The sequence below is a fragment of the Rhineura floridana genome, chromosome 2 (genome assembly GCF_030035675.1).
Source record: "Rhineura floridana isolate rRhiFlo1 chromosome 2, rRhiFlo1.hap2, whole genome shotgun sequence".
Taxonomy (NCBI): Eukaryota; Metazoa; Chordata; class Lepidosauria; order Squamata; family Rhineuridae; genus Rhineura; species Rhineura floridana.
Genome location: NC_084481.1, coordinates 13,895,113 through 13,922,260, shown reverse-complemented (window position 1 = coordinate 13,922,260; position 27,148 = coordinate 13,895,113). Strand labels below are relative to the sequence as shown.

At 45.0% G+C, this 27,148-nt stretch overlaps 1 protein-coding gene across 1 annotated transcript in view; it reads right to left on the bottom strand.

The window, feature by feature from the left end:
* UNC80 (unc-80 homolog, NALCN channel complex subunit) overlaps nucleotides 1-27,148 on the bottom strand; it is a 341,822-nt gene that overhangs the window by 79,902 nt on the left and 234,772 nt on the right. Inside the window, exons 43-47 of the mRNA XM_061607866.1 lie at nucleotides 18,599-18,779; nucleotides 17,816-18,084; nucleotides 17,295-17,429; nucleotides 9,411-9,549; nucleotides 6,367-6,463 (exon numbers count right to left, since the gene is read on the bottom strand). Coding sequence (XP_061463850.1) covers nucleotides 6,367-6,463; nucleotides 9,411-9,549; nucleotides 17,295-17,429; nucleotides 17,816-18,084; nucleotides 18,599-18,779 — 821 coding nt within the window. The remainder of the gene's footprint in view (nucleotides 1-6,366; nucleotides 6,464-9,410; nucleotides 9,550-17,294; nucleotides 17,430-17,815; nucleotides 18,085-18,598; nucleotides 18,780-27,148) is intronic.

The following is a 27,148-nucleotide window of genomic DNA, read 5'->3' as shown; positions in this document are numbered from 1 at the left end:
AGCAGACATACAACCTGCTTCCCACAACTGAACACAAATGAATGGAAACCTGTCCTTGTTTGCACAGCACTGACTGGCTAGGCCTTGTGGCAACTAGTTAACTCTTCCCTGCCCTTCCTCTTTGGAGAAGTATTTCAGGTTTTTTAAAACATTCTGATTATTTAACAATAAAAGGAATTATTATTAATAATTATTATTATAAATTACTAAACAAATGTTTAATTAGATTAACACGTACAACACTTGAAAAAAGTGTTAAAATATCGGAATCAGGTAGGGAGTGGTCTATACGCTGCTTTTATCGACCTGAAGTCGGCGTTTGACTCTATACCAAGGGATATTCTGTGGGCCAAATTGGCTAAAACATCCATTGACAAGAGACTGTTGTTTTTGATATATAATCTGCATTTGAACACCTCCCTTCATGTTCGCTGCGGCCAAAAAGGAGATCTTTCCAATTCAATCACTACGTCAAGAGGGGTCAGACAAGGTTGTGTTCTGGCCCCTCTCCTTTTTAATCTCTTTTTGAACGATCTGACCCCTAAATGCCTTTCGTCTGACCTTCATCCACCTAAAATTAGAGGAAGCAGCTGCCCAATCCTACTTTATGCTGACGATGCGGCTCTGCTCTCCTTCTCAAAAGTCATCCTTAAACGTCTGACTAAGATCTTTATGAACTACTGCTCAGAGAACTCCCTAACGATTAATTTCTCAAAAACCAAAATTTTAGCATTTGTAAAATCTCCCTTAATTTCTAATTGGAAAATTAATGGTCACATTATTGAGCAAGTTAGATCTTATAAGTATTTAGGCATTATATTCCACTCCTCCCTCTCCTGGATTCCACACATACGTGCGGCAGTTGTGACGGCTCGGTCATCAATGAAGAGCATCATAAGGTATTACTACAACAATGGGGGCCAACATATTCCAGCAGCTACCCTGGTGTTCAGAGCCAAAATATTATCCCAACTACTGTATGGTGTCCAACTTTGGATACATGCTTTTAATCCCTCTGTTGAGTCAGTGTTGTCCATTTTTCTATGCCGAGTCTTTGGTGTCCCGAACTGTGTACCAAATGCTGCTTTAAGAATAGAGGTGGGATCAAGCACAGTTGAATGCCAAGCGTGGTCCCTTGCCTTCACCTTTTGGACCAAAATTATTCTTGTATGCCTGTCAGGCTACTTGTCGCTCCTAAGGGACAACGGGTACCTTTCCACCTGGATGAAATGTTTTTTAGATAAGCTGCCTTACCTTGGCCTATCTATAGAATTTCTCTTCTCCCAAGACCCTAGCAAGGCTGGGCAGATTATTAGGTCCCGGCTACAGGACATCGACAGACAATCTACAATGCAAGCTGCAGCTAAAACGTGCTCTCCCCTTCAGCACAAATTGTGCTCCAATTTTATAAAGCACGCTCCCTATCTAGACGCTCTAACGAACCCTAAATATCGATTAGCCTTCTCTAAGGCGCGATTCAACTGCCTAGAGTCGGCGCTGCTGGAGGGCAGATTTAAGGGTATACCTCTAGCACAACGCTTATGTCTGTGTAAGGAAGGACATGTAGAATCCCTTTCCCATGTTCTATTTGACTGCCCGTTATATGCTGAGGAAAGGGTCCGATATATTACACCTCTCATCTCAAAGTTCCCTAATAGATCTCCAGAACAGCTGATGATACGGTTGCTATCTGGTAAGGACAGTACCCATTTGATTTCAGTTGCTAAGTATTTCTATGCAGCTCAGTGTAAACTATTGTTATTTGCCTCTAACTCCTCTCTGTAGATTTAATACTATTTTAGTTTCAGTCCTTATTTTAGCTAATTTGCCGTATTGTCTGTAAAAATTTTTTATCTCTTTTGACGGGTCGTTGACCGTAATAAAGAATGTCTGTCTGTCTGTGTTAAAAAGCAAGCAGCCTTCTTGAAGCAATTAGGTAGGAGCAAAGAGTAAAATGTCAGCTTTCACCCCCTGGGATTTACAGAATAAACATGAGCATAGATAGACTTACTTATTTATGACATTTTTATCCTACCCTTCCTCCAAGGAGCTCAAGGCTAGCATACATGGTGTTAGGAGTGTTCTGGCTAATCCCCACTTTCACCCATTTGGAGTCGAAGGTGGCAAGGCATTCTGGACTACACCTCCCACCCCTACACTCCTGTCTCCTGATTCGTTGTGTCTTCCTGAGTACTGTGACAAGCAGCAAGGGCCACCCTTGACAGTTCTAGAGGAATGTGCAGACCCTGCATTAAATGTTATCTTCTTTATTGGCAGATTTCTCTTTTGCCGAGCAGAACAATCCCATTGTCTAAAGAACAGCAATAGAAAGAACTAGTTTTTCTCAAGAGTGTCAGCAATAAATACATGCACTGCATAAGATCACCTCATATCCAGACCCCACCTTTTCATGTTGATTTGTAAAAGAAAAAGTGTATTTAAGAGCAGGGTTTGAGACATAAGATGGCGAGCTGAGCTCCAACTTGTAACTGTGCTCTCAAGGAACGCAACACAGAACTTGAGGTCACAAGTCAGGAAGGGAGTCTGTTTCAAAGTGCAAATCTTGAAGTAAAGAGATTTGTTTCTGCTTTTTGGTCAGAGCTCTTTCATATCACTGCAGCTGTATTCTATTGCCCATACTTTGGGTCTAGGATACATAATTTCTACTCCTTGTCATTTCTTTTAGCAGTAGGAATCTTTTATCTCTTTAATTTAGGGTTATGAATGGGTTAGGATATTAATAATGCTGCCATACACCCAGTAATTGTGTATCTCTATTCTTCTCTTTTCTTTTAATAAAAGAAAGCCTGGTTTGGACCTACATTTTTTGGGTTATACACACACTATTTAGACACATTTCAAGGCAAAGTGCCTGGTTTATCTCTAACCAAAGATCCTCTCTGGGAGGCATGTTTAGAGGGATACGTTGGTGGCAGATTCACACATGATGGATTCCCAATAGACACAGGTGTAACAATGATTTCCCTTGCCATTGTACACTCACAGCAGCCATGACAAGTGAGATAGCCTAAAAAAGAATGTGACTAATTCAAAGCCAAGCAGTGAGTTCACAGCTAAAAATGGATTTGAACTAAGGGCTCATCCAAAAGGAGTGGGATAATCCACGTTTTCCATATCCGGTTCGTCACCTGACAGTCCTCAATTTGCCTGTTTGTTCGCTCTTTCCCGATTAAAAAAAATGCTGTTTTTGCACCCGCACACACAGCGGGAGGACCCGTACTTCTTGCTTTTTCCCAGCTCCGCCCATAACACTCCCCCTATCAGCCAATTGGTCCGCAAAATATGGCGTATGCTCCTCTCCTCTTTGCAACGAAGCACAATATCGCGCATGCGCTTGACCGTAACAGTGCAAAAGTTTGAATTTCCTGTGGGTGTAATGGAGTTCCTTGCCGCTCGCCACTCTGGAGCAGTGGGGTGGTGGTGGTGCTTATATGCCAATAATTCCTGTATTTTTGTGTGCTTGTATTTGCGATATAACACAAAAACGAATGTATGTGTTTTTGCCTTTATGCATAGTAAACATTCTGGAGATAGACAGGGCTGGCAAGTCTCAATCAGCAGAAAGAGCAGAAGGCTGCAGGCAAGAATGAAATTCTGGCCTGGAGCCAGGGGTTCCTAGCCAAAGGATGCTGAATGCACTCTGGAGAGGGGGAAGGGGTGCCTGGCATCCCTTCCTTCTCCATTACCTGCTGCCCTTTTTGCTCAGCGCCTTGCCTGGCAGCACCCCCTGGCAGCACCCCCTGGCAGCTGCTGCCAGGCTGCCTGAGCTCTCCTCCCCTTTTCGCCACTCTGGCTGGCTTCTCTCTGATCCACCCCTGGGCTTCCAGGGCGCTCTAGCCCACCACTTCACTCTACGAGCGGCTGGAGCGAAGGGGCGGCAAAAACTATCTCCAGCCCTCCCGAGGAAGGGGCCAAGGGCTCCAGGGGCTTCATGGGCTCCCCCGCGGGCTCCCCCTCCTCCCCAACAGCCAGGCTTGCACTGCAACCGCCTGCTTCCTTCCTTTGGTCTCTCTCTCTCTGCTCCGGCTGCTCCACATTAGGCAGCCATTCCCCCCCTTCGCCAAGCCGCCGATCAGCTGGGCTGACAGCTGAGCTGTCAGAGCACCCCACAGCTGATTCGGCAGCCCCCTTCCCTCGCCGCTTGCCGCCCAGCTCTCCCTCAGGCTGGCGAACATAGCTTCAAGCAGCCTGTGGGAGAGAGGCTCCTGCGAGGAAAGGGGTTGCCTGGGAGCTTCCCTGGGGTCTCCCCCCACGTGGGGGTGGCCTGGCATCACTGCCCGCTCTCTCCCCAGCTGGCCCTTGCCACCAGCGACCCCTTCCTCCGCTCTCCTTCCAGAGCCTCCTTAGATGGTTGCAGGTGGCCATCTAGCAAACCATTTATATGCCAATAATTCCTGTGGGTTTTTTGGTTGTATTTGCAATATTTTGCAAAACCAACTGTATGCTTTTCTGTGTTTATGCATATTAACATTTCTGGAGATACACACGGCTGGCAATTCCACTTATTTCTCCAGATCAGCTTCTCTCTCTCTCTCTCTCTCTCTCTGCCTGCCTCTCACTCTCTGTGTAGGCGGCAGCAGCAGCATAAGGGAAGAGCCACCGTGAGCTGGCTAAAGATTAATGGCTGTTGAGCTTCTGTGCAAATGCGGTTTTTTGCATCTGCGCAGTAGAAATTGCCAAGGCCTCCCCAACACCACACCATTGCTCTGATTGGTTCCGTTTCCCCGGGCTTTCCCCAGACATTCACGCACATGTCCAAAAGTGGAAATACGTGATTGGCTGGGGATGTGGCAAGGGGTATGGGGAAACGCCCAATGACTGCCCACGGAACGCCTCCTGCTCTAAAGTCTGTGGTATTTCATCCCTAATGTTGCAGCCGATGATTCCCGATTTAAAAAAGCAAATCGCATTTTTTGTGGTAATGCCAAAGCGGATTTAACTGCACGGAAATGCGCAAAAGCACTCGATGTCATATGGATGACTGAAAAATAATGAATACACAAAGCGATCATGTCACACATTATACAGTCCTCTGGATGAGCCCTGAGTCTCCCTGCTTCTAGTCGAACCACCATATCACACTAAATTCCCCACTCTTCAGCAATCCTCTAGTTACTGTGATCTCATATCTAGCACTGGATACAGACAGTACAGAAGCATCCAATCAATATAAATGAATAAAAGAAGTCACAACTGGACTAGGAGAAGCCCAATATTCAAACTAGTGCCCTGTTCCCACAAAAGGAGATATGTGCACACATGGTTGCTGCTATGTGCATGTTCTATGAAGTGGAAAAGATCAGTACAGGAGCTGGCACTGTACATGTGCAGCCCTGGACCTATGGCACAACATCAACTCCTGAACTGGAAATATGCGCGCCCATTACTTATTTTTACATGCATTTTGTTACTGGATTGGGATGGAGTCCCTTAACATCATGTTACGTAAGACACTGCATGAACACATGAAGAAGGAAACATGTAAAAAGGTCCCACTCATTTGAATTAAGTTAAAATCAGGTTACGCTTTTTGCAGAAGTTGGGGATTCACTGACTATTTTGGGAGGAGGAGAAAATAACTAGTTATTGTGAGAAGTTTTATTGAAGCAGTGTTTGTATCTTCTGAATTTCAGCTAAACAGTGGCGCTGGCGCTCATTTTGGGACTGGTGAGGCTGAAGGCAGGAAGACCAACAATAAGTAGTGTCAGAGCCAATCACAGGCAGAGCCCATCCTCCTCCCTGCTGAGTTCTACAAGGACAACACTGACACTAAGGAGGAGGAAGGTGACCCCTCCACCCCTTGGACTGGTTGTAACTAAGAAGGCCGGCAGCTTGGGGCTGGCTGAGGGGGACACTGCTTCATTCCACTAATGGACAAGCCTCCACTGCAATTATAGATAAGTAAAATACACACACGCACACTAACACAATGCCACTTTAAAACCTTTTTTAAAGTGGGAAATTTTAAAAAGGTTTAAAACAGTGGCTCCCAAACTTCCCCCCCCCCCAAGGACCACTGGAAAATTGCTGAGAGTCTTGGTGGGCCACTTAATACTTTTTCTGCTTGTTGTAGAAATTGTAACACGTGCTAGATGCTGTATGATTTTTAATTTTATTTTATAGATGCTCCCTGGACCACCTGAATGAAACCCATGGACCATTAGTGGTCTCCGGACCAGAGTTTGAGAACCTCTGGTTTAAACATATATAGGGCCATAATTTGCCCATATTACACATTTTTTTAAAGGAGATATATCTTTTCCTGTTAGGCTCATGTCATTCTAGTTTTTTGCAAATACACTCGGAAATCAAATGAGAACACACAAAACCCCAAACAGTTGTTACCTTCTGAATGACTCTGGAGCATATGCCACAACTGTTACACACAACTTGATGGCCTCGCTGATTGAAAAAGTCAGGTCTTCATTGCCATAGCAGAAATCTGCAAGAAAAAAAAAAAAGCAAATTGTGGAAATGGGGGGGGGGACACAATCAGGAGGTGAGATCTATTCAACAAATCAACAGCAACCCAGTGAATAGATTGAATTTTAATCAGATATGACTGTGAGCTTAGCTACCTGCTCGTCATGTTGTTTTAGGCAAGTAATTCTCTTTCTAGCTCAGATCCTGATTTGTATACTGGGATTTATCCCACAAGGGTATTATAAGGGTGATGGAACAAGAGTAAATCTGACCTATGCTGAACTTTAGACAGAGGATGGGTTATTAATCTAAATAAACACTAGAAACATGCAGCCAAAGTATTGGCCAGTTAATTCAAATCAGTTAGTAAAAGCAAGTACAGATACACACACACATTTGTGGCCTTAGCATCTGCTTAGCATTATAAGGGCAAAATGCCACAGTGACATCTGAATAAACAAATCATGCCTTGCCTGCCCATTTCCTTCCTGTTAATGGTGCACATTCCTAGGCACTATATGAGGTTTTCCCTAATTTTTTATTTGGCTCCAACTCCATGTCTTAACCACCCACAGACTCCTCAAGTCCTTCTTTATAGTCAGCTGCTAGGGATGGCTGAGAAATTTGATTCAGTCCACACTTCAAGCCAAATCTATCAAATCAGCACTTTCCAAAGAAATATGAGAACCAAAACACAGCCATCCTTCAAAATTCCCACTTATTCAAATTTTGTGATGCAGTTCGCCAATCAATGTTTACAAAAATGCATATATCAGGGGAAATTGTAAATAAAAATGAGTATGAGTGAAAATAACATATGAACATTCATTAGGTGAGGAAAAATTACTTGAAAAATGTGTACGTTAGTCAAATGCCTACAAAAAAGTGTTTATTAGGAGAAATTTGCACTAAAATGCTAAAGAATTTTCATGTGGATTTTTTTTTAAAAAAATCACAAATTGCTGCAGAAATGTGGAGAACTGAATTAAAGTTTGGAAAAATGAGAAACTGAGAGAACCAAAACTGACAGATCTTTCTAACACTACTCACTGTTGGTCGCCTAATGGCACTCGCTGCCATTGATTTACCTATTCAGATATAACACCACTGCCTACTTTGTCCAAGAGAAAGATAGGCTTAAATGGACAAAGTCCCAAGAACCTCCCACCCCAAACACACAGACATCCACCCCCTCCCTCTCAGTAGCATACAGCCACTTTACAGTAGCATACAGTCACTCCTTAAGCACATCGAAGCTTCTCTGTAGCACCTACATTCCTCAAACCCCTGCCTCCTCTGCACAGCTTTAGTTCCGAAACCCTTCATACTCCCATCAGTCTCAGCCAATATGGCCAATGGTCAGGGATGACAGGGGTTAGAGCCTGACAATGTCTAGAGGGCTACCACAGGTTCTTCAACCCTAACCCTAAACAGTTTGGAAGAGGTTTGTCAACTGGAATCTTAATGCCAAGCTGGGTGACGTTTTGGTGTATATCTCATGAACCAGACCACCTAGAAACTTAATTTTTTAAAAATGAAAGTTGAGAGTCCAGAGATTAAGGTGAGTCACCCAGAGACCAGAGAGGGCCCCAAAAATCCAGAGTCTCCAGGCAGAAACCGGAGTGCTGGTAACCCTATTAGCCACTGCAGCAAACCATGATGGTGGTGAGGGTGCTTTCAGAGATTGTCTTGCTTTGAGGGCTCTCTTGGTCCTTCCTAGAGTGAGGCAGAGAGGGAACATGAAGGTCATGTCATTGCTGCTTCCATCACTAAAACAGTAGCAGAAGGGGAGTGGGAGCCACTGTCATCATGATGAAGAGGTGTGTGGGTGGCAGAGATGGGGAAAGAGGAGTGGGAGCAGCAGCAGCAGCTCAAACAGTGCAATCTTTTGTACTGACCCTGCCTGAGGATGTACAAGGCTCTTTAAATATCCAGCACACCACCTGTCAATTACCTTATTACTGACGCAATGACATCAGGTGACCCGTTTCCCTTTGGTTTGAAATCAGCTGATGGGCGGTGCCTGCAAAGCATGCTCTGAGCAGGGATCTGTGTCTTTACCTGCCCCACATATATATGACATCAGGGCAGGTGGGCGAGGCTTGGCTGAAATGCCTTGGTCAGCCAAATGAAGCGGCCTGGTGGGCCTAATTAGGCCTGCAAGCCTGAGGATCCCCATCCATAACTGCTATACAGCAAAGGAAGAATTGGGAATTTGTGGTATTCAATTATCAGCCCTCACCTAGACGTCTAAGGTTGCAATCCTAAATGCACTAACCAGGGAGTGAGTCTCACTGAACATAGGATTACACTGTAAATAAAGTAGAAGAACAGGTATTTAACAAAGCTCAGCAGCGATGGAGGAAGCTAGAACAATTTTCAGCAGATAAATATGACATAAAATACTACAGTACTAAACTGCCTTGTTGAAATCAATTGCATGTTGTTCTGGAGTTGTATTTTCAAGAATAAAAATGGAAAACAAGCAACTGTATTTTTAATGTTTTGTGCATGTTGTGCACAGCCACGAGGACCTTATGACCAAAAGGACATCTATAAAAATTTAAACAAATAGGGTTTATCCAACAAAGTGCTAAGTAGCATCCTGTCAGTGCAAGGATTACTGCTAGCGCAATAGGCCTCCTCCCTCCTCCCCCACATGCCCCCTAAATCTGCTTGCCGAACCCTCTGGAACAGAACTGGGGAGGGTATGGGATACACGTGGAGGGAGAAGACAGGAGAAGTCTTGTTGCACTAGCAGTAATCCTTGTGCTGATGGGACACATTGAATATCACCCACTATGTCCTCCATGTTGATAATAAAGTAGTGTGAATACAAGTACCATTTACTGTATATACATTTTATGTCTAAATAAAAAAGAGTTGAAACTAAAGTACTTACATAGGTGACAGCAAAGACATATTTCTTTCACAGAAAAAGCTAATTAAAAGAAACTTTGGGATACCTAATGATTTCAGAGGCTTTTCTGCTTTCACCAATTCTAGAATGTCCAGATTATCAGGAGTGTCTCCTTCTAAAGACTGTAGCAGGTCAAAAAGGCACTGAGACGATACCCCCTTGGTCGGTCCACTGCTTGTTGCATCCTATATTAAAGAAAAATTGAAATTCCCATTTTCAGGTTTCATTTACATTTTGCTATGCCTTCAGATGTAAGTGGTGCCATTTTTCAAAATGTGATATGTTTTACATAAGTGCTGCTACCTTGGATCTAGTACTACGTGGTGGTTATATGATACATGCAGAAGATGGAAGTGCCCCAAGGTGGTCTAAACTCCCAAAGGAGATACTTGTCTGAACTTTCCTGGGTAAAATTTTAGTCTATGCCTATTGGATTTTATTCAGATGTGCTATCCCCCATGCACATCTAGAGCTTGAGTGCTGAATAGGCAGGGAAGGAAGGCATGTTCACACTTCCTTCTACATCTGTCTGCTTAGCTATGTTTGCCCACCAGAATGCAAAATGTTTGTCTCTATTTAATGTGAATTGAATAGACAGCTACAGATGCAGCACATGCACAAGGCATGAATGGGAAGGAACCATTTTACTCACCACAAAGGTGTTTCTCGGGGGCCCAGGACACTACTAAGTGGGTATTGTCTTCCTTTCCTGTTGCTCGAGGCACGAAAGAGTTAACACTCTTATCTTAGCCCCTCCCACTGAGTGTCAGTTCGCTGTCTGGCCCAGCTTGGAAGTATTACACTTATAACACTAACATCGTGACTCAAAATGACATTGAATTTGCTGAAGCCAACATGAAACATGAACTTGCAAACTACAGTTCCCTGACCCTTCATCCTCTCCCCAGTTACCTTGAGTTATTCATCCTCATGTTACGTAGTAGGGTGGGCCTTGGCGGTGTCCTGGTGCCCCTAGAGAAACACCTTTCTGGTGAGTAAAACTGTTTCTTCTCTTGTGGGCACCAGGACACCCCCAAATGGGTTGTTCCAAAGCTGACCTTCTGTGTGGGTGGGTACATGCCCCTTAATGATCCGGCAGCACCTACTAAGGAACTCTCCTCCCCACAGCTGCCTTTGCAGAGGTGTAAATGTCCATCTTATATTACTTGATAAATGTATTCAGGTTTGTCCAAGTGGTTGCCCGACAAACCTCCTGTAGAGGAACAGTTGTTGAATGTAGAATGAGCCACTATACCAGGTGCAGAGTAAGGTAACCCCCTGAATGCTTCCGAAGCAGCTAGAGAAGCTCCAGCTAGAAGGAACTCACTAATGAATACCTGGTAATTTATGCAACCAAACCTCCTGAGGGTTTCGAAAGTAGTCAGAGGAACTCCAACTGTGAAACTTCCCATACCTACAAAGCAATCCCTGAAATATTGCCATGCTATGAGAACCTGCAGAGTGCCAGTAATCTGTAACTTAAGATGCTGTGTAAATGAACACAAAGGAACAACAGAAGGCCTCGTAGCCTTAATTTCCAGTGAGTCAGGAATTACATAAGAAGCATATGTTTGTCTTTGATTCTGTTGCCCACATTCTAAATATATATATATATATAAAAGCTATCTACCCGTTGATGACAAGGAATAAAGACAAATTAGCTTACACGTACAACATGCATTAAATTTGCTACTGAACTTCCTCGAGGGGGATAATGAAACAGAACTGCATATGTGTAAACCTTAGCCAAGTTACCAAGTTATGCAAAGCAGTAAGCCCTACCAAAGGTTAATTTGTTCCAGTGATAATGCAAGATTAATCTATAAACTGTTTTACGCTAATGAACTGAAAATGTTGGTAAAATAGTAGTGAATATGTCTTTGCAGAGGATAATCGGTCATCCTATAGGGGACCCTTAAACTCCTCAAGAATCAATAAGATATATGTAATTATCCATTCCTTCAGTTATTAAGGACTACAGCTGTCCAGAAGAGCAAACTTGTACTATGTGCTGCTACTCTTCAAAAATACTTCCAAATAAAAATAACACAGGGCCATCTGCTTCACATTTTCATGAAGCTCATGAGGCAACTGATATTTACTTATATGCCTCTGACCCTCTAGAGCAGCCTTTCCCAACCAGTGTGCCTCCAGATGTTGTTGGATTATAACTCCCATCTTCCTGACCATTGGCAATGCTAGCTGAGGCTGATGGGAGTTGTGGTCCAACAACATCTGGAGGCACACTGGTTGGGAAAGGCTGCTCTAGAGGAACCAACAGACTCTTCTCAAAGGGTCAATATTCTGGTGTATTCTGAGGGGGAAAACCTAACAGTCTCCACAGACATGTCTGTATAACCTTTCAACACTGTATGAACAATCTGGGGTTCAAATAACCCTGAATTGGCAACCTTTAGGAATGGAAAAAACAAGGCAGATGGAGAGATGTTGATCCTTGTAGTTGGATCTTAGGCAACACTCCTGAATGACCGATGTAACAACCCCATAATCACTGAGTGGCAGCCCCTTATTATATGTTATCATCATCATTATCATTTTTATTTTATTTTCCTCTCGCTGAGGGATTCAAGGTTCAGGGAGCTAATAATGGCCATCAAGGCAGTCTGTCACACAAGAAGAACGTATTAGCATATGCCACTGCGGCCTGACTGGTTTCTGAGACAGAGGAGGAACAGAAATAGCCCATTCTCGAGAAGTGTGTCAGGAGCAACAAACACCCTTGTGAAGTAGAAGGGATGGACTTAGCACATGGTGTATTGTATCCAGAACTGTTGTGGCCTTAAAAAACAGGTGTAGGCCATGATTTACCCAAACACAGTGTATTAGAGACCATTTCGTCACTTCTTTCTACATTCAGAACATACCATATCTAACCCCAACTACTCTAATGTTATACTGAGCCAGAAAAAGGCTGCTCTGATAATAAAGAGGCAGACTGCCCAGTATGGAACATAATGGAAAACAATTACTCACATTATAATAGAGTGCAGTGACAGCTGTTTGCCCTTGAGAGGCTGACTGCAGCTTCTGATTACTGAATGGGGAGGCTGGAACCCAGTAAACTCTTCACCTCCTAATGAGGAAGTGCCCAAATTGGCCCCATATACAGTGCTTGACAACGGTGGCAATGTAGTGGAATGGTTAGTAGTAAGATCCCTATACGGTCTCGGCCCAGTTTACTTGAAGGAGCACCTCCAATACCACCAAGTAAGCCGCCCGACTAGATCAGCCACACAGGGCCTTCTCTCAGCCCCACCAATGAAAACAGCTAGGTTGGTGGGGACTAGAGAGAGGGCATTCTCAGTGTCAGCCCCCACTCTCTGGAACTCCCTCCCGTTTGATCTTCGCCATGCCCCTTCCCTGAATACATTCCGTCAAGCCTTAAAAACTTGGCTCTTTGGACAGGCCTTTGGGATCTCCGGGGTGGACTAATTTTTCTATGATTGTTTTAAAATTGTTTACTGGTTGCCTTACATTGTTCTATACTGCTGCTATTTAGAATGGTTATTGTTGACTGCATTGTATTTTATTCTGTATTTATTGTATTTTATCGAATCTCAATATGTACGTCGCCTAGAGTGGCTTCGGCCAGATAGGCGACACAAAAATTAAATTTTACTTACTTACTTACTTACTAAGATGTTGTTGTGGAACAGCATGAACCTTAAAACAAAAATGATGACTGTTACTGAGCAGTAGGATGCACTTCATGCACCTAAGCTATTCTTCTATCAGTCGTGTCCAATGGTTGTGCTATCTCTTTTTGCAGATGAGCTTTGGACACTAAAGTAACCACTGGCAAATTAATTGCCAGTGATCAGGGATATGGAAAGTAGTATTTATTTGCCAAAACGATTAGACTTTTAGTCTGAAAAAGTGCTTCCCATTCAATCTAAGTCTTTTACTTAGGCACTGGACTGGAATCATCTTGAGATTAATATTAGGTTCTTTTGGGACCCCTGCACTTTGGATCAGTTGGTTTGTCAGGATGATCCAATGCTGCTAACACTCTACAGAACAAATGAATAAAATGTTCATCCTTTATCAGCATGTGAAATACTTTCTTTTCAGTCTGTACCAGGAAATTACTTCCTTCCCCCTCCTCAATATCTGGTGTCACCTGAAATCAGTGTTCATAGCAGCATCTGGCTGTCTAGCAACCTGTGATGTCACTCTGAACTCTGGTCCCTGGCCCACTGGAATTGCATGCAAGTCTGGGAACTTAGCACTCTCTTCATTTGAAGATGATTTGTGCCCATGATATGGCTTTGTCCTAATCTGACTGTGCATCAGATTTATTTAACTTATTTATTTGATCATCATCACAATCTGTGGCTAACCAGGCTGATCAGCCTGTCCGTGGCTGGACTGAGCAACTATACACCGTGAATTAAAAAACTGCAGTGCAGCCAATGTGCCACTATATGGTGTTGTTGAGTGCACTTGAGCAGTTGTATCTCAGCAAATGAGAGATTTAACATCTTCCAGCCAGGCTTCTCTTATTTGCTGCAAAAGCAGCCGTAGATCAGATAATCGCATGGACTGAGTGTCCTGCTTAGTTGATCTGAATGTAGGCAATTAGCACATATAGTCCCTGCATTTTCTTTGTGGAGACCACAGTTTGATTTTATCTTTGTTTTTAATGAAGTGTCTTTGGCTATTGCCTGTGCACTGGGGTGGAAGCCCAGAAATTCATCTCTTGATGAAGATAACACACAAGAAGCGGTCCTAGTACTTGTGTTTGAGGTGGGTGCTGCACCTCCTCCTTTGACAGGAGCTCTGCTGCATGCCTGTTTGCAGTTTGCTGAACTGAACTAGTATACTTCAACTCACCAGGGCATTCAGGCCACACATCCCTCATATAGCATGTCTTCCTAGTCTCCAGCAACTCAGCTGCCCTTGTAGTGGCCATTAGTTACTGCCCAATCATTTTTCCATGGAGGTGGTGGACATCACACCCTCCAAAGGACTACCTAACACTATTGAGGGAACACAGCAGGGTTTGTTGTTGTTGTTGTTGTTATATGTCTTCAAGACAATTTCAACTTATGTTGACCCTATGAATCAGCAACCTCCAATAGCATCTATCATGAACCACCTGTTCAGATCTTGTAAGTTCAGGTCTGTGGCTTCCTTTATGGAATCAATCCATCTCCCAGGCTATGGTCTGAAGGCACATAAGGCCAGCTCCCTGCTGAAACTAAGCAGGGTCAGGTCTGGTCAGTGCCTGGATGGGAGACCACCTGGGAACCATATGTAAGCCGCCTTGGGTTTCATGAAAAAAGAAAGGTGGGGTATAAATGTAATAATAAATAAATCTCTTGTTTGGCCTTCCTCTTTTTCTACTTCCTTCTGTTTTCCCCAGCATTATTGTCTGTTCTAGTGAATCATGTCTTCTCATTATGTATCCAATGTATGATAACCAGTTTCATCATTTTAGCTTCTAGTGACAGTTCTGGTTTAATTTGTTCTAACACCCAATTATTTGTCTTTTTCACAGTCCATGGTATGCGCAAAGCTCTCCTCCAACACCACATTTCAAATGAGTTGATTTTTCTCTTATCAGCTTTTTTAACTGTCCAACTTTCACATCCATATATAGAGATTGGGAATAGCATGGTCTGAATGATCCTGACTTTAGTGTTCAGTGATACATCTTTGCATTTGAGGACCTTTTCTAGTTCTCTCATAGCTACAATTCCATAGACATCAGGAGTTGACTTTGCCATCCTTTATGGAAAAACCTCAAGGTGGGCTGATCTTCCACCTATGAACCATCTATATCCTTCTCCAGAGAGACAACTGAATCATTATACACATTCTATTGCATCTCAGTAGTTTGTCTGCCAAATCTCTGTACTATCAGCCTCTGTCCTCTACCTCTGGACACATCATGTGAGTCTGGTGAAGCACTGTCGCGTGTTCTCTGCTGCCCCTGCTGCTCATTAACAGTATTGTTTAGCTGACTCAAATGAGCACTGTGCTGCAATGTATTGGAAGGTAGGTGATTATTCACTGATGCAAGATGTGACTGTGTAACTTGCTGGATGTGTGCAGGTGCTACTTGAAAAGACTGGCAAAATGCAGCTAGTTCTGCAGAAATGTCATCCATCAGGGCTCTTCTAATGTGATTTAATGCAGCAGAACTTAAATGGAAAGATTCCACCTGCTCAATTTCCTGACTGATACCAGAGAAGGCAGCAGAGACCAAATTAACAGTCTGAGAGCCGGTGTGGTGGTGTGGTTAAGGTGTTGGACTACGACCTGGGAGACCAGGGTTCGAATCCCCACAAAGCCATGAAGCTCACTGGGTGATCTTGGGCCTGTCACTGCCTCTCAGAGAGAGACAATGGTAAATCCCCTCTGAATACCACTTACCATGAAAACCCTATTCATGGGGTCGCTATAAGTCGGAATCGACTTGGGCAGTCCATTGTTGTTGTTGTTGCTGAATCTTTATACAGTAGCTGCTGTTTGTCTTTGCTGAATCTGTATGCTGTTGATGCTGGTTTTGACCAGAGGTGGCAGCATTATGCAACGACACAGTATCTAAACCAGTCTGTGGAAGTTCAGCCTGCTGGGTGTTAAACCCAGAGAATTCTTTTTCCTTCTCTGAATTTGAGCAGAAAAGGACCAAAGGATCTGGAGCCTTTTCATCCTCTGAGAGCATCTCATCATTTGTTGTCACCCACTGCTGGCTTTGCTCTCCCACTTAAGCTGCTCTTCTGCATTCTAAAAATGTTGTTAAAACTGTGTTTTTATTTTTCTCCTTAGTTTTGGTGGCATTTTCCCTCTCTGACTGCTCTGTTACCACATCGCTTGCAGGGTTTGCAATGCATATTATTGGCCACTCTCTCTGCTACCGCAAGATTAATAGGCCATCCACTGCCTGTAAGGCTGTTTTCTGTTGCCCAAAATGGCAGTCTTCTGCACACTACCTCTCTTGCTCTGCTACCGCATCCTGTGCAGGGTTTAAAGTGCTTTGCTGTTGATTACTGGCCTCTCTCTGTTCTACCGCAAGAGTGAATGGGTCATGTACTGACTGTGAGGTTGTTTGCTGTTTGCCAAAATGGCATCTGCCTCCATGTGCACTGCTGCGGTGTGTCTTTTTTACTGTCATTTTTTTTCTGAGCAGGCTGAAGGTGTTACCGCACCTACCACTCCTGCCACTTTCTCTACTGATTTTATTTCTTAAGAGTGCTCTAATGAACCTTTGGTGTGCTCTTTAGGCATTTCACTGCTAGCAGGGGTTTTTTCCTCAGAAAAGTCTTCTCTGTCACAGTTGAATCAATACATAGACTTCATTAGATAAAATGGAATTAACTTGAACACCTCAGTTAATTATCTAGGTAATTAATTCAGGGTATCAAATGCTTAGCACAATTAATTTAACGATATTATAAATTGACCAATGGACATAATGGACACTTAACAGTCACTCAGACACGCACACAATTAATTTGGAAAAAAATGAAAACAACATTCAAACACAAATCACTCAGAAAAGAATTCAGACACAACAAATCAAAAACTGAAATATTTGGGATTCTAAGTAAGGATATAAGCCAGCCAGACTGAAGAGGAAGGTGAAAACTGTACTGTTCAAGACAGGCAGGAAAAAGAACTGACACTCCATGAGAGGGGCTAAGGTGAGAGTCCTTTGGAGTGCCTCAAGCAACAGGAGAGGAAGACAATGCCCACTTGAGGTTTCCTGGGCCCACTGGAGAACTGTGGTGTTTTCTGCGTTACTCCATTAAAAGCTGCCCTGGACTGTGGAGGGTTCATATTATTCCAGTTGCCATGCAACACAGTATGTGCTAACAGCAGTAATCTTATCCCAGAATTCAGCTACCTCAACTGTCAAAAACAAAACACACAACAATGATATAAGGAATCCATTTGTACTCACAGGAAACTCTAAGAGGGGAGCCACACTGGCGAACAATTGCAGTACAAAAGGTTTACGATGCAGAATGTAAAATTGGCGGCAGGCAAACTCAATTGCTTGACGAAGCTGTGGATTGCTTTCATAGTCAGCATACACCTGGACAGAGAGAAAACACTAAAAAGTTGTATTTGATTGAAAGGCATGATGATCCTTTGCTGAACCACGTTCAAAAGCTCCATGTTCCTCCTATTTAGGTAGATAGATGGATAATTTGGATTTTATATCTCTCTACAAAATGACAACGAGGCTATTGACTGTAAATCATGCAATGAAGGAAGAATAAATAATCCATGTCCCAAAGCAACTGTAAGGATTTTTTTTAATGAGACCAGTGCAAGGAGCAAAATCAGCACCCTCTCTCTACATCACAGAGCTCCAAGGCAAATTTGATACAACAGGACCTCCCAATCTGGTGGAGGCCCTTCACAATAGCAAAATTGGCCTAATAGGTCCTGTTAATTTCTCTCTGATAAGAGACTCACCTGGAGCATAGTGGGGAGTATCCACTGGTATCCACTGAGAGAGAAGAGGTGGTTGAAATGTACAGCCGTGTTGATTACAGTAGCAGCATATTGCCTCAACAGGGCACTGTCCTCAGGGTGTAGGATCAGGGCTCCATTAAATACATTGAGGAACAACATGATTTCATCCCCCCAAGGAAATTCACTTGGCATCCCAAGAAACATCTCCTCTAGCAGTTTAATCCACAGGCTTTTCTGAAGAGTGTCAAGGCCAAAGAGCTCCTTTCCAGCTACAAGAACAAGGTAAACAATAGGAAATGCAGACATAGCAAATACAAATATCTGACCTTCCAACAAAATCTCCACTGTGACCTGGAGCCTCTGTAGATAAACTTACAGTCGTGGTGGTGGGGAAAGTGGTTGTTGCTTTACTCACAGACCAGATATTAAAAGGGACCACTAGATCTTTGATCTTATTATAAAGGTTCTGTAATAAGATTTTAAGTTATTTTAAATTGCTTTAAGAATATATTTTAGATTGTTGTAAGCCGTGCTTGGACCTCAGGGTGAAGGGTGGGTAATAAATTAAAATAGTAGTAGTAGCAGTAGCAGTAGCAGTAGTAGTAGTAGCAGTAGCAGCAGCAGCAGCAATAATATACATTTCTGGTCTGACAATAAGTTCATTACGCATATTAAATATTAGACAAAATGTATCAATGGACGTTATCCAGGCAGCCAAATGAAGCTCTTGTTGTAACTGAACTATTGGAATGAATCACAGCAAAAGGCTTTCCCCTCTAGTACCTTGTGGATCACTGAAGAGTGAGAACTCTGCATCAATAGCGCTGCGAGGGAAAGAGGGCAAGCGGAGAAGGTCTTCTTGCAGCAAAGACACATGAGACTGCTTGTGAGCAACAGGGATCTTCTGTGTCAGAGAAATGAGGAACAGCACCCGACCCACTTCTTCTAGCTTGCGCGTGAACACCTAATAAAACAGACAAAGGGACTGGAATTGTGTATGTACACATAAAATCGACCATTGGTCTCACCTGAAGGGTGATTTTCACAGGTAGACTGCCATCAAGCGGGTATCATAGCTCCGCCTAGCGTCTGAAGGCAAGAATGTTGTGAAGTCAAGACTAGGGGCCTCAGGCCCCTCCCGCTCTCCAGTTCATTTGTGACGAGTCCAGAGAGAGGTATTCAAAAATGTATGGAAAAAAAGGTCAATGGACAAGGAAATAACGAAATTGCAATTCCATAATAATACAACACTAACATTTCAATATAACAGATTCAGAAGGTCTTGACTTCATTACACAGAACCTAAACCTTATGAAGTAAACAGAAACAGATGGAAAATCCCCAGATATCCTCCAGCAGGGAGGGTCATGATGGCAGTCCACCTGTGAAAATCACCCTTCAGGTGAGACCAATGGTCCATTTTCCACAGGTAGCCTGCCATCAAGCGGGATGTACCAATGCAGCCCATACCAGGGAGGGACCACCCACATCCTAATTATCATTGAGAACCTGTTGCAACACCCGCCTACCAAAGGAGGCATCAGCAGAGGCATAACGGTCAACTTTGTAATGCCTTATAAACGAATCTGGGGTAGACCAAACAGCCGCTCTGCAAATGTCTGCAAGGGGAGCGTTGGTTGCAAAAGCAGCCGTAGTGGCTGCTGACCTAGTAAGAGTGTGCTGTTATTCTAGAAGGAATAGGAAGCTTAAGAGACTCATAAGCTAAGGTAATACATGCGCGCAACCAGCGAGACAAGGTAGAATTAGTTACTTCCTTCCCCATAGATTGCGGATGAAAGGATACAAACAAGGACTCAGTTAGTCTTATATCCTGGGTTCGAGACAAGTAGGTCTTGAGGGCCCTCCGGACATCTAACGAATGCCAAGCCTTCTCCAGGGGATGGTTGGGATTTGAGCAAAAGGAAGGAAGAACAATGTCCTGGTTGCAATGAAAAGCCGAGTTGACCTTGGGACGGAAGGAGGGATCTGTCTGCAGTACAACAGAGTCCTTATGAAAAACACAAAGATGGCGGGCGGAAGACAATGCGCCCAATTCCAAGACTCTTCTCGCAGAGGTGATCGCTATCAGGAACAAGACTTTGAACGACAACAGACGTAATGGCACAGTCCTAAGGGGTTCAAATGGAGGGTGTTGGAGAGCTTGCAGAACCTTTGACAAGGGATATAGCCGGCAAACGTAGAGCGGCTCCCCTCAGAAAACGTTTGATAAGAGGGTGCGAGGCAATAGGAGTATCAGTGGATGAAACTGAGAGAATGGATGATAAAGTGGACGCATGTCGACGTAAGGTGTTGGGCTTAAGCCCCATCATTAGGCCTTTATGAAGGAATTGCAACACCTGTTGTATTGTGGCTTGAGAAGTTAGTTCAGTCTTAGGGCAAAGGTGGAAAAAATCAATATCGCAGTTAATGCACAAAATCGAACATACTCCCGGGCGAGGAGTCTGCCAACTCTCTGGCCAAGTTGGATCCCTCTTGCCATCACTAGACAGAATAGCATGAATTCAAGAGGAGAATGATACACCATTAACTGCTACAGGAGACTGAGCAGCAAGCTAGGGAAAGGCTAAGCGTTTCCAGAGTCACTGGATAGACCGAGAAGGCGTCCATCACGTTCCACAAGGAGCCTCAACACCAACCCTGCTGCCCAGATGCAATGCTGAGGAGGAATACTAGAAGTTCCAAGATTGGCTACAATACTCACCGTGAGACCCCCTCACCTACCTTAGGGTCAATGTACACCTTGCGTGGGTCAAACTGCATGCAACGTTCGTCCCCGCAAAATTCCCTCTGATGCAGGCTGTGCAAAACATGGAACTGACAGCTGCTGAAAAGGTTACAGCTGAATATCACTGACTGTTGCTGAAGGTGCTGCTGCCTAGCACTGCCAGCTGAAGAAACTGCTATAGCTGTGCTGTTCCTAAATAACGACATTTAGAAACCCAACACAGGCTATCCAGCCACAGATATGCCCACACAGTAGAAGGAGCCGGCCCAGCCCAAAAGCAACCTCAGAGGAAGAGAAGCGGAAAGAAGATGCCCAAAATGAACCAGCACAAGAATGTGGAGGTCTGGTCTTGAATGAGCTACAGATGCAGGCAAAGGCTGGAGCCGCGAGGCCAGAAGGGCCCAACGAAGCGACTCTGAATGCAGCCTAGCCAAAGAGAGCTGCCCAAGGGACAGGGGAGTGAAATAGCAAAGTCAAGCTGCTTAACAGAGGCAGAGGAAGCAACCTGCCTCTATAAGGCCAGCACACAAGTACCTCAGTAGAGGGAGCATCGCCTCATAAAATCAGCCTAACCATACACCACTGAAGGAAATGTGGCCACCTCTGAGAAACCAAAAATTCGCAGTCAGTGAGGAGGGGCATTGAGAATGTCCTTCCGCACTGGTGTAGTTCCTGGCCTGACCGGAACCGTAGAAAAATAACATGATTAGATAAGGGAGAGGAGCGACTCCTGAGAGTTAGAAATATCGTACGCAGTGGGGAGGGGCAAAGAGTGTCCCTCCGCACTGGTATGTCTATGGCCTGGCATCTTTGACCTGGCCTAACAGGACCGTAGATAACTTAACCTGGTTCTGCAGCAGCAGCAGTCTGCTTGTCTGGATATGTCAGCAGCTTGGAAATTCACCAAGATGCTCCATATAGTAGATGGGATCGGTTAACCTTTGAAAATAGCCCAGAGAAGGGTCTCAGGGCGAGAACATGCAAACACCATCAACTTACAGTCCAAGCCATTCCTGGGCAAGGTTCTAGAGCGTGTGGTCGCTCGCCAGCTCCAGGCTCTCTTGGATGAAACTGATTATCTGGATCCATTTCAATCGGGCTTTCGGCCGGGGTTTGGTACAGAAACAGCCTTGGTCGCCCTGTATGATGACCTCTGTCGGGAGAAAGACAGAGGGAGTGTAACTCTGTTGGTTCTCCTTGATCTCTCAGCGGCTTTTGATACCATCGACCATGGTATCCTTCTGGGGCGACTTGCGGACTTAGGAGTTGGAGGCACTGCTTGGCAGTGGCTGTGCTCCTACCTCGAGAATCGTCTCCAGAAGGTGGTGCTTGGGGAGCATTACTCGAGTCCCTGGGTACTCCAATATGGGGTCCCGCAGGGTTCAGTTCTGTCCCCCATGCTCTTTAATATCTATATGAAGCCGCTGGGCGAGGTCATTAGGAGATTTGGAGTGCGTTTCCAGCAATATGCTGATGATACGCAGCTCTACTTCTCCTTTTCATCTTCTTCAGGTGAGGCTGTCAATGTACTAAACCGCTGCCTGGATGCGATAATGGACTGGATGAGAGCTAATAAACTGAGAATCAATCCTGACAAGACTGAGATGCTGTTGGTGGGGGGGCTCTCTGCCCAGATGGTTGATGTCCGACCTACCCTAGATGGGGTTACACTCCCCCTAAAGGAGCAGGTCCGTAGTTTGGGGGTCTTATTAGATCCGCTCCTGTCACTGGAGGCTCAGGTAGCCTCGGTGGCACGGAATGCGTTCTACCAGCTTCGGCTGGTAGTCCAACTACGACCCTATCTGGACAGGGAGAACCTCGCCACAGTTATCCATGCTCTGGTAACCTCTAGATTGGACTACTGTAATGCACTCTACGTAGGGTTGCCTTTGAAGACGGTTCGGAAACTTCAGCTGGTGCAGAATGCTGCGGCCAGAGTTCTTACTTGGACTAGAAAATCTGACCATATAACACCTGTCCTGGCCCAACTGCACTGGCTACCAATATGTTTCCGGGCCAGATTCAAAGTGTTGGTTCTTACCTATAAAGCCCTTAACGGCATCGGACCGCAATACCTGGTGGAACGCCTCTCCCGCTATGTACCTACCCGTTCGCTATGCTCGACGTCGAAGGCCCTTCTCCGGGTCCCAACTCATAGGGAGGCCCGGAGAGCAATAACTAGATCTAGGGCCTTCTCAGTGGTGGCCCCCGAATTATGGAATGCCCTCCCTGACGAGATACGCCTGGCACCTTCTTTGTCATCTTTTCGGCGCCAGGTAAAGACCTACCTCTTTGCTCAGGCATTTTAATTTTAATTTTAATTTAAAATCTAATTGTAATTGTAATCTTATCTTAATCTTTGTCTTAATCTTGCTTTTAAAATGTTTTTATAGTTGTATTGTACCCACACTCACCTGTATTTTAATGTGGTTTTATCCTGTTGTACACTGCCCTGAGAGCTTGTCGCTAAAGGGCAGTCTAAAAGTACAATAAATAAAAAATAAAAATAAAAAGCCAGTTACTTGTAGCTAAGAAGTGCCTCTAATAACCAAAACAACTGCACATAGTGGGAAGGGCAGTAGATAACTTAACCTGGTTCTGCAGCAGCAGCAGTCCGCTTGTCCTTCCGCAGTGGACTTGAATCTGGGACACAGTGGGGAGGAGCAGTGAGAGTGTCCCTCCACACAGAGTTGCCTGTGATCTGATAGGAACAGCGAAGTGCTCCTTATTACTCTGCAGCAGCAGCAGCCTGCTCATCTGGATATGGCTATCATGCCTGAGTAGAAACCTCTGACAGGGACTCACTGGAAGTGAAAGCAAATAAGAGGACCACCAGTCAATCTGCCCCACAGAAATAAGAAGAGACCTGTGCCAGGTCTGGCTGGCTAGCAGCCAAAAAGGGCAAGAGGTTATAGACCTGATATAGACTCACCTGTTGCCCGGGCAGGTCCACACTCACCTGTCATCTGGTCTTATTAGAGAATATGCACTGGAAGAGAGGTGCAGAGATAATAGGGAACACCGGAATACGCCCATGGATGAGGGAAGCGGTATGGCCCCAAGCGTACTTTAGCTGGGTGGTACCTCGAGTAGGCATCTGGGCGCTGATCCTCCATCATATACACGCACAAGGCAGGAGTTGCGGTATATGCCACCAACAAATGAACAAGGTAGGAGGAGTGGTGTGGAGCGAGGCCAGTACATGCACACAAAGAGAAAGTTATAGTACTGCTCCTGTTTTTAAATGCTTGTTTTTGTTGACAGTCTTGGAGTGAAGCCTGGAGTGCTTGTGCTTTGTGGCTTTGTGTTGCTCCGGGGCATAGTACTGTTGGTTTGCCCCTGAGGCTGGTCTGCCATGTCCAGAGCAGGATACCCACACACAAAGGGGAAGGTACGGTATCGCTCCTGTGTACCTGACAAGTATGAGCAAAACAATCCTCCTGGTTGTAGTATGGATTGAGGAAGGTGGATGCACTATGGAGGCCAGGTTCCGAGAGAAATAATCTAGAATTAATATGGCACCAGGACAGCTAGATACACGCACACAGTGGTGAAGAAGCAGTATTGCCACAGTGCACTAAACAGCCAGATAATTATTAGCCAGCCCTTGCTTAGTGTAACCAGATCTGGATTAGGGTTGTCTAAGAGATCATCCAGCCATATAATAGAAACTCTAGAGAGGATGAAAACTGCAGCAGAGGCCCGAAAGCTAAGGCAGTAGCCCCGTGATTATGGCGAGGGCAGCAAAATGACATGCCTGCAGCAGACGAGCCCATTCTTCTTTGGCCAGTTTGTCGATGGGATCTGGCACAGGAAGGAGTGATCTGTTGATCTTGGAAATTTCAAAACCTTGGCCCTCTACACAGGGGGAATAGCAGATTCAGTCTGGAAAGTTTGGGGACCTAAGGCGTCCAAAACTCTACGAATGAGGGGAAGATAGTCGGCCATGTGAAACAGGCAATAGGGCACATTCTCCTCCTGTTCTAAATCCTCGCGCCACTCACCTCCCTCGGCTTGAAAAGAATACGAGTGATCCTCTGAACCGGTAGTCCCAACGCCAATCCTGCCTCTAAAGGATTTGGTGAGGATGGTGGATTTGCCTCGCTGCAGCCACAATGTCTTACACTTGTGAGAAAAGCTCAGAAAGTCCTGTAAATGTGGGAGAAACCACATTGCAATCCCAGAAGTGGGGCAAGTGTGGCCATCTGAGGATCCGAGGTCACTGAGTTCACTTGGCAGAGCAGAGGCTAGTGCCCTAGTTGTGGCCAATTAGCAGTGGATTCATGAGACTGGTGAGATATATGAGCCCCAGTTGATGACATGGGTTGAGAAGGACAGATCCCACCTGGTTGGCTAGGGAGCCCTTCAAATACGTCCTCAGACAAGCCGGCAGGTGAATGAAAGAGAGCTGTTAATCTGTCTTGGCCAGCAGCCTCTGAAGTTGGGATAGACATGTATCGTGCTTTCTTGGCAGCGGTGTGGCTAGATAAGTGTTTGGTTTCAGCGACAGCCTTGGAATGAAGTCTGGGTTGCTTGTGCTTAGTAGATGTGAGATGCCCTGGGGTCTTACATGGTTGCTGTGCCCCTGTAGCATGGGCTGTCTCTGGCTGTTGATTCGCCATTATATATACACGCACAAGGTAGGGTGTGTGGTATATAACACCAACCCACTCTTCGTACACGCCACACGGATGGGAGAGAATGTACGGTATATATCACCAACATACGCTGCTGTATACGCCCACGGGTGGGGGAGAATATACAGTATAAATATATTGCCAACACACGCTTCTGTACATGCCCACAGGTGGGGGAGATGTACAGACCCAAGGCTATAGACAGCCTTAGTGCACGCCCACGGATGCGGAAGAATGCACAGTTCAAACAGCCTCAGTGCACGCCCACGGATGCAGGAGAATGCACAGTTCAAACAGCCTTGGTGCACGCCCACAGATGGGGGAGAATGCACAGTTCCAAACAGCCTTGCCCACGGATGAGGGAGAATGCACAGTTCCAAACAACCTTAGTACACGCCCACGGATGGGAGAGAATGTACAGTTCCAAATAGCTTCAGTAACCAGCCTCAGTACACATCCAAGCCACATCCAAGCCTTGTGCAGGATTCTCTTTACCCTGCAGCACACACACAACAACTATACTGAAGGGCCGTGCAGGATCGGGTTACTTAAAACAAAAAACAGGGAGACTCAGGTCTAAATCTCTCTAAGGGAGATTCCAAACAGAAAGAGCGGGAACGAAAGGGCAAACAAAAAGGCATCCGTTAAAAAGGGCGGGAAAATTAGCAAAAAACAAAATGGCGGTCAGAACGAAGAAGAAGCAATGGCGGTCAGAGAAGAACACTAGAAACCCCAAAATGGGCCCGCCAGGGAAACCGCTGCCGTAAGGAAGCAGAATGGCCTCCGCATGCTCCGAAGAGCCTCAGGGGAGCCGAGGAGTGCAGTCGCGGCTTGTTAAAACGGCCGCAGAGCGAGCCAGGGCGAGGGGGGTGGTGGAGCGGCCCGACGGAAAAACTAAACGCCGCCACTGAGGTTCAGGCTAAGACTGCTAGATAGAAAAAGAGCAGCAGCTCCAGGCTCCTGGCCCGGAATTAAGGTGCGTCACCGCCGAAAACAGGCGGCAAGGACAAACGGAGCATTGGCGCTGAATAGGAAGCTGCAGCCGCAGGCTCCTGACAGAAACTACAAGCTGCCGCTGCCTGAGGAAGGGAGAGCCACAGCCGCTGTCTACCAGTTAAGGGAAGGTTAGCGGCTGGCGCTGTCTCCCACAAAGGGATTCAGGGGGATAGAACAAACCGAGAAACACCCCCCCAAAAAAAGGAATCCCAGTCAAAAATAACAACAATGAAGGTAGGGAACAAAATGAAAAAACATTCACTCCCACACACTTCAAGGGGAATGACAGAGGGAAGGGAACGATAGGAAACGACTACACTCAGATCCACACACTCTGTCAGACAAAATACACACACAGACAACTTAGCTATACGCTACGCTATTCTAGATATCCAACTGCCTCAGACAAAGGCAAGAATGAACTGGAGAGTGGGAGGGGCCTGAGGCCCCTAGTCTTGACTTCAGAACATTCTTGCCTTCAGACGCTAGGTGGAGCTATGATACCCGCTTGATGGCAGGCTACCTGTGGAAAACACACATGCACACACACCCATAGTCATAAATTTGACACCTAGTGAACACATGCTTTGTTTCTCTTACACCCATGGGCTTAAGCAAATGTTAATACATGTATCTAAAATGAATCTGTAAGACTGATATGTATCTTCCCATGAGAATCAATCCTCCATTTCCATGACTTTCAAAACCCTTGCAGATTACATTGATACATGCCATTAACCAACAGATAACTACTCTCTTCAATCACTTTTTAAACCCATATTATTTGCCACTTTTCACCCAATAAGTGCTTTTCATGCAGTTTATTTACTGTATGCCTTTATATCCTACCATTTACAGTAAAATCCTCCCAAAGCATCTTATGACAATGAATATATACAAGATACCAAACAATAATCAAAACCAGTAAATTAACAAGTAAAACAGCAGCAACTA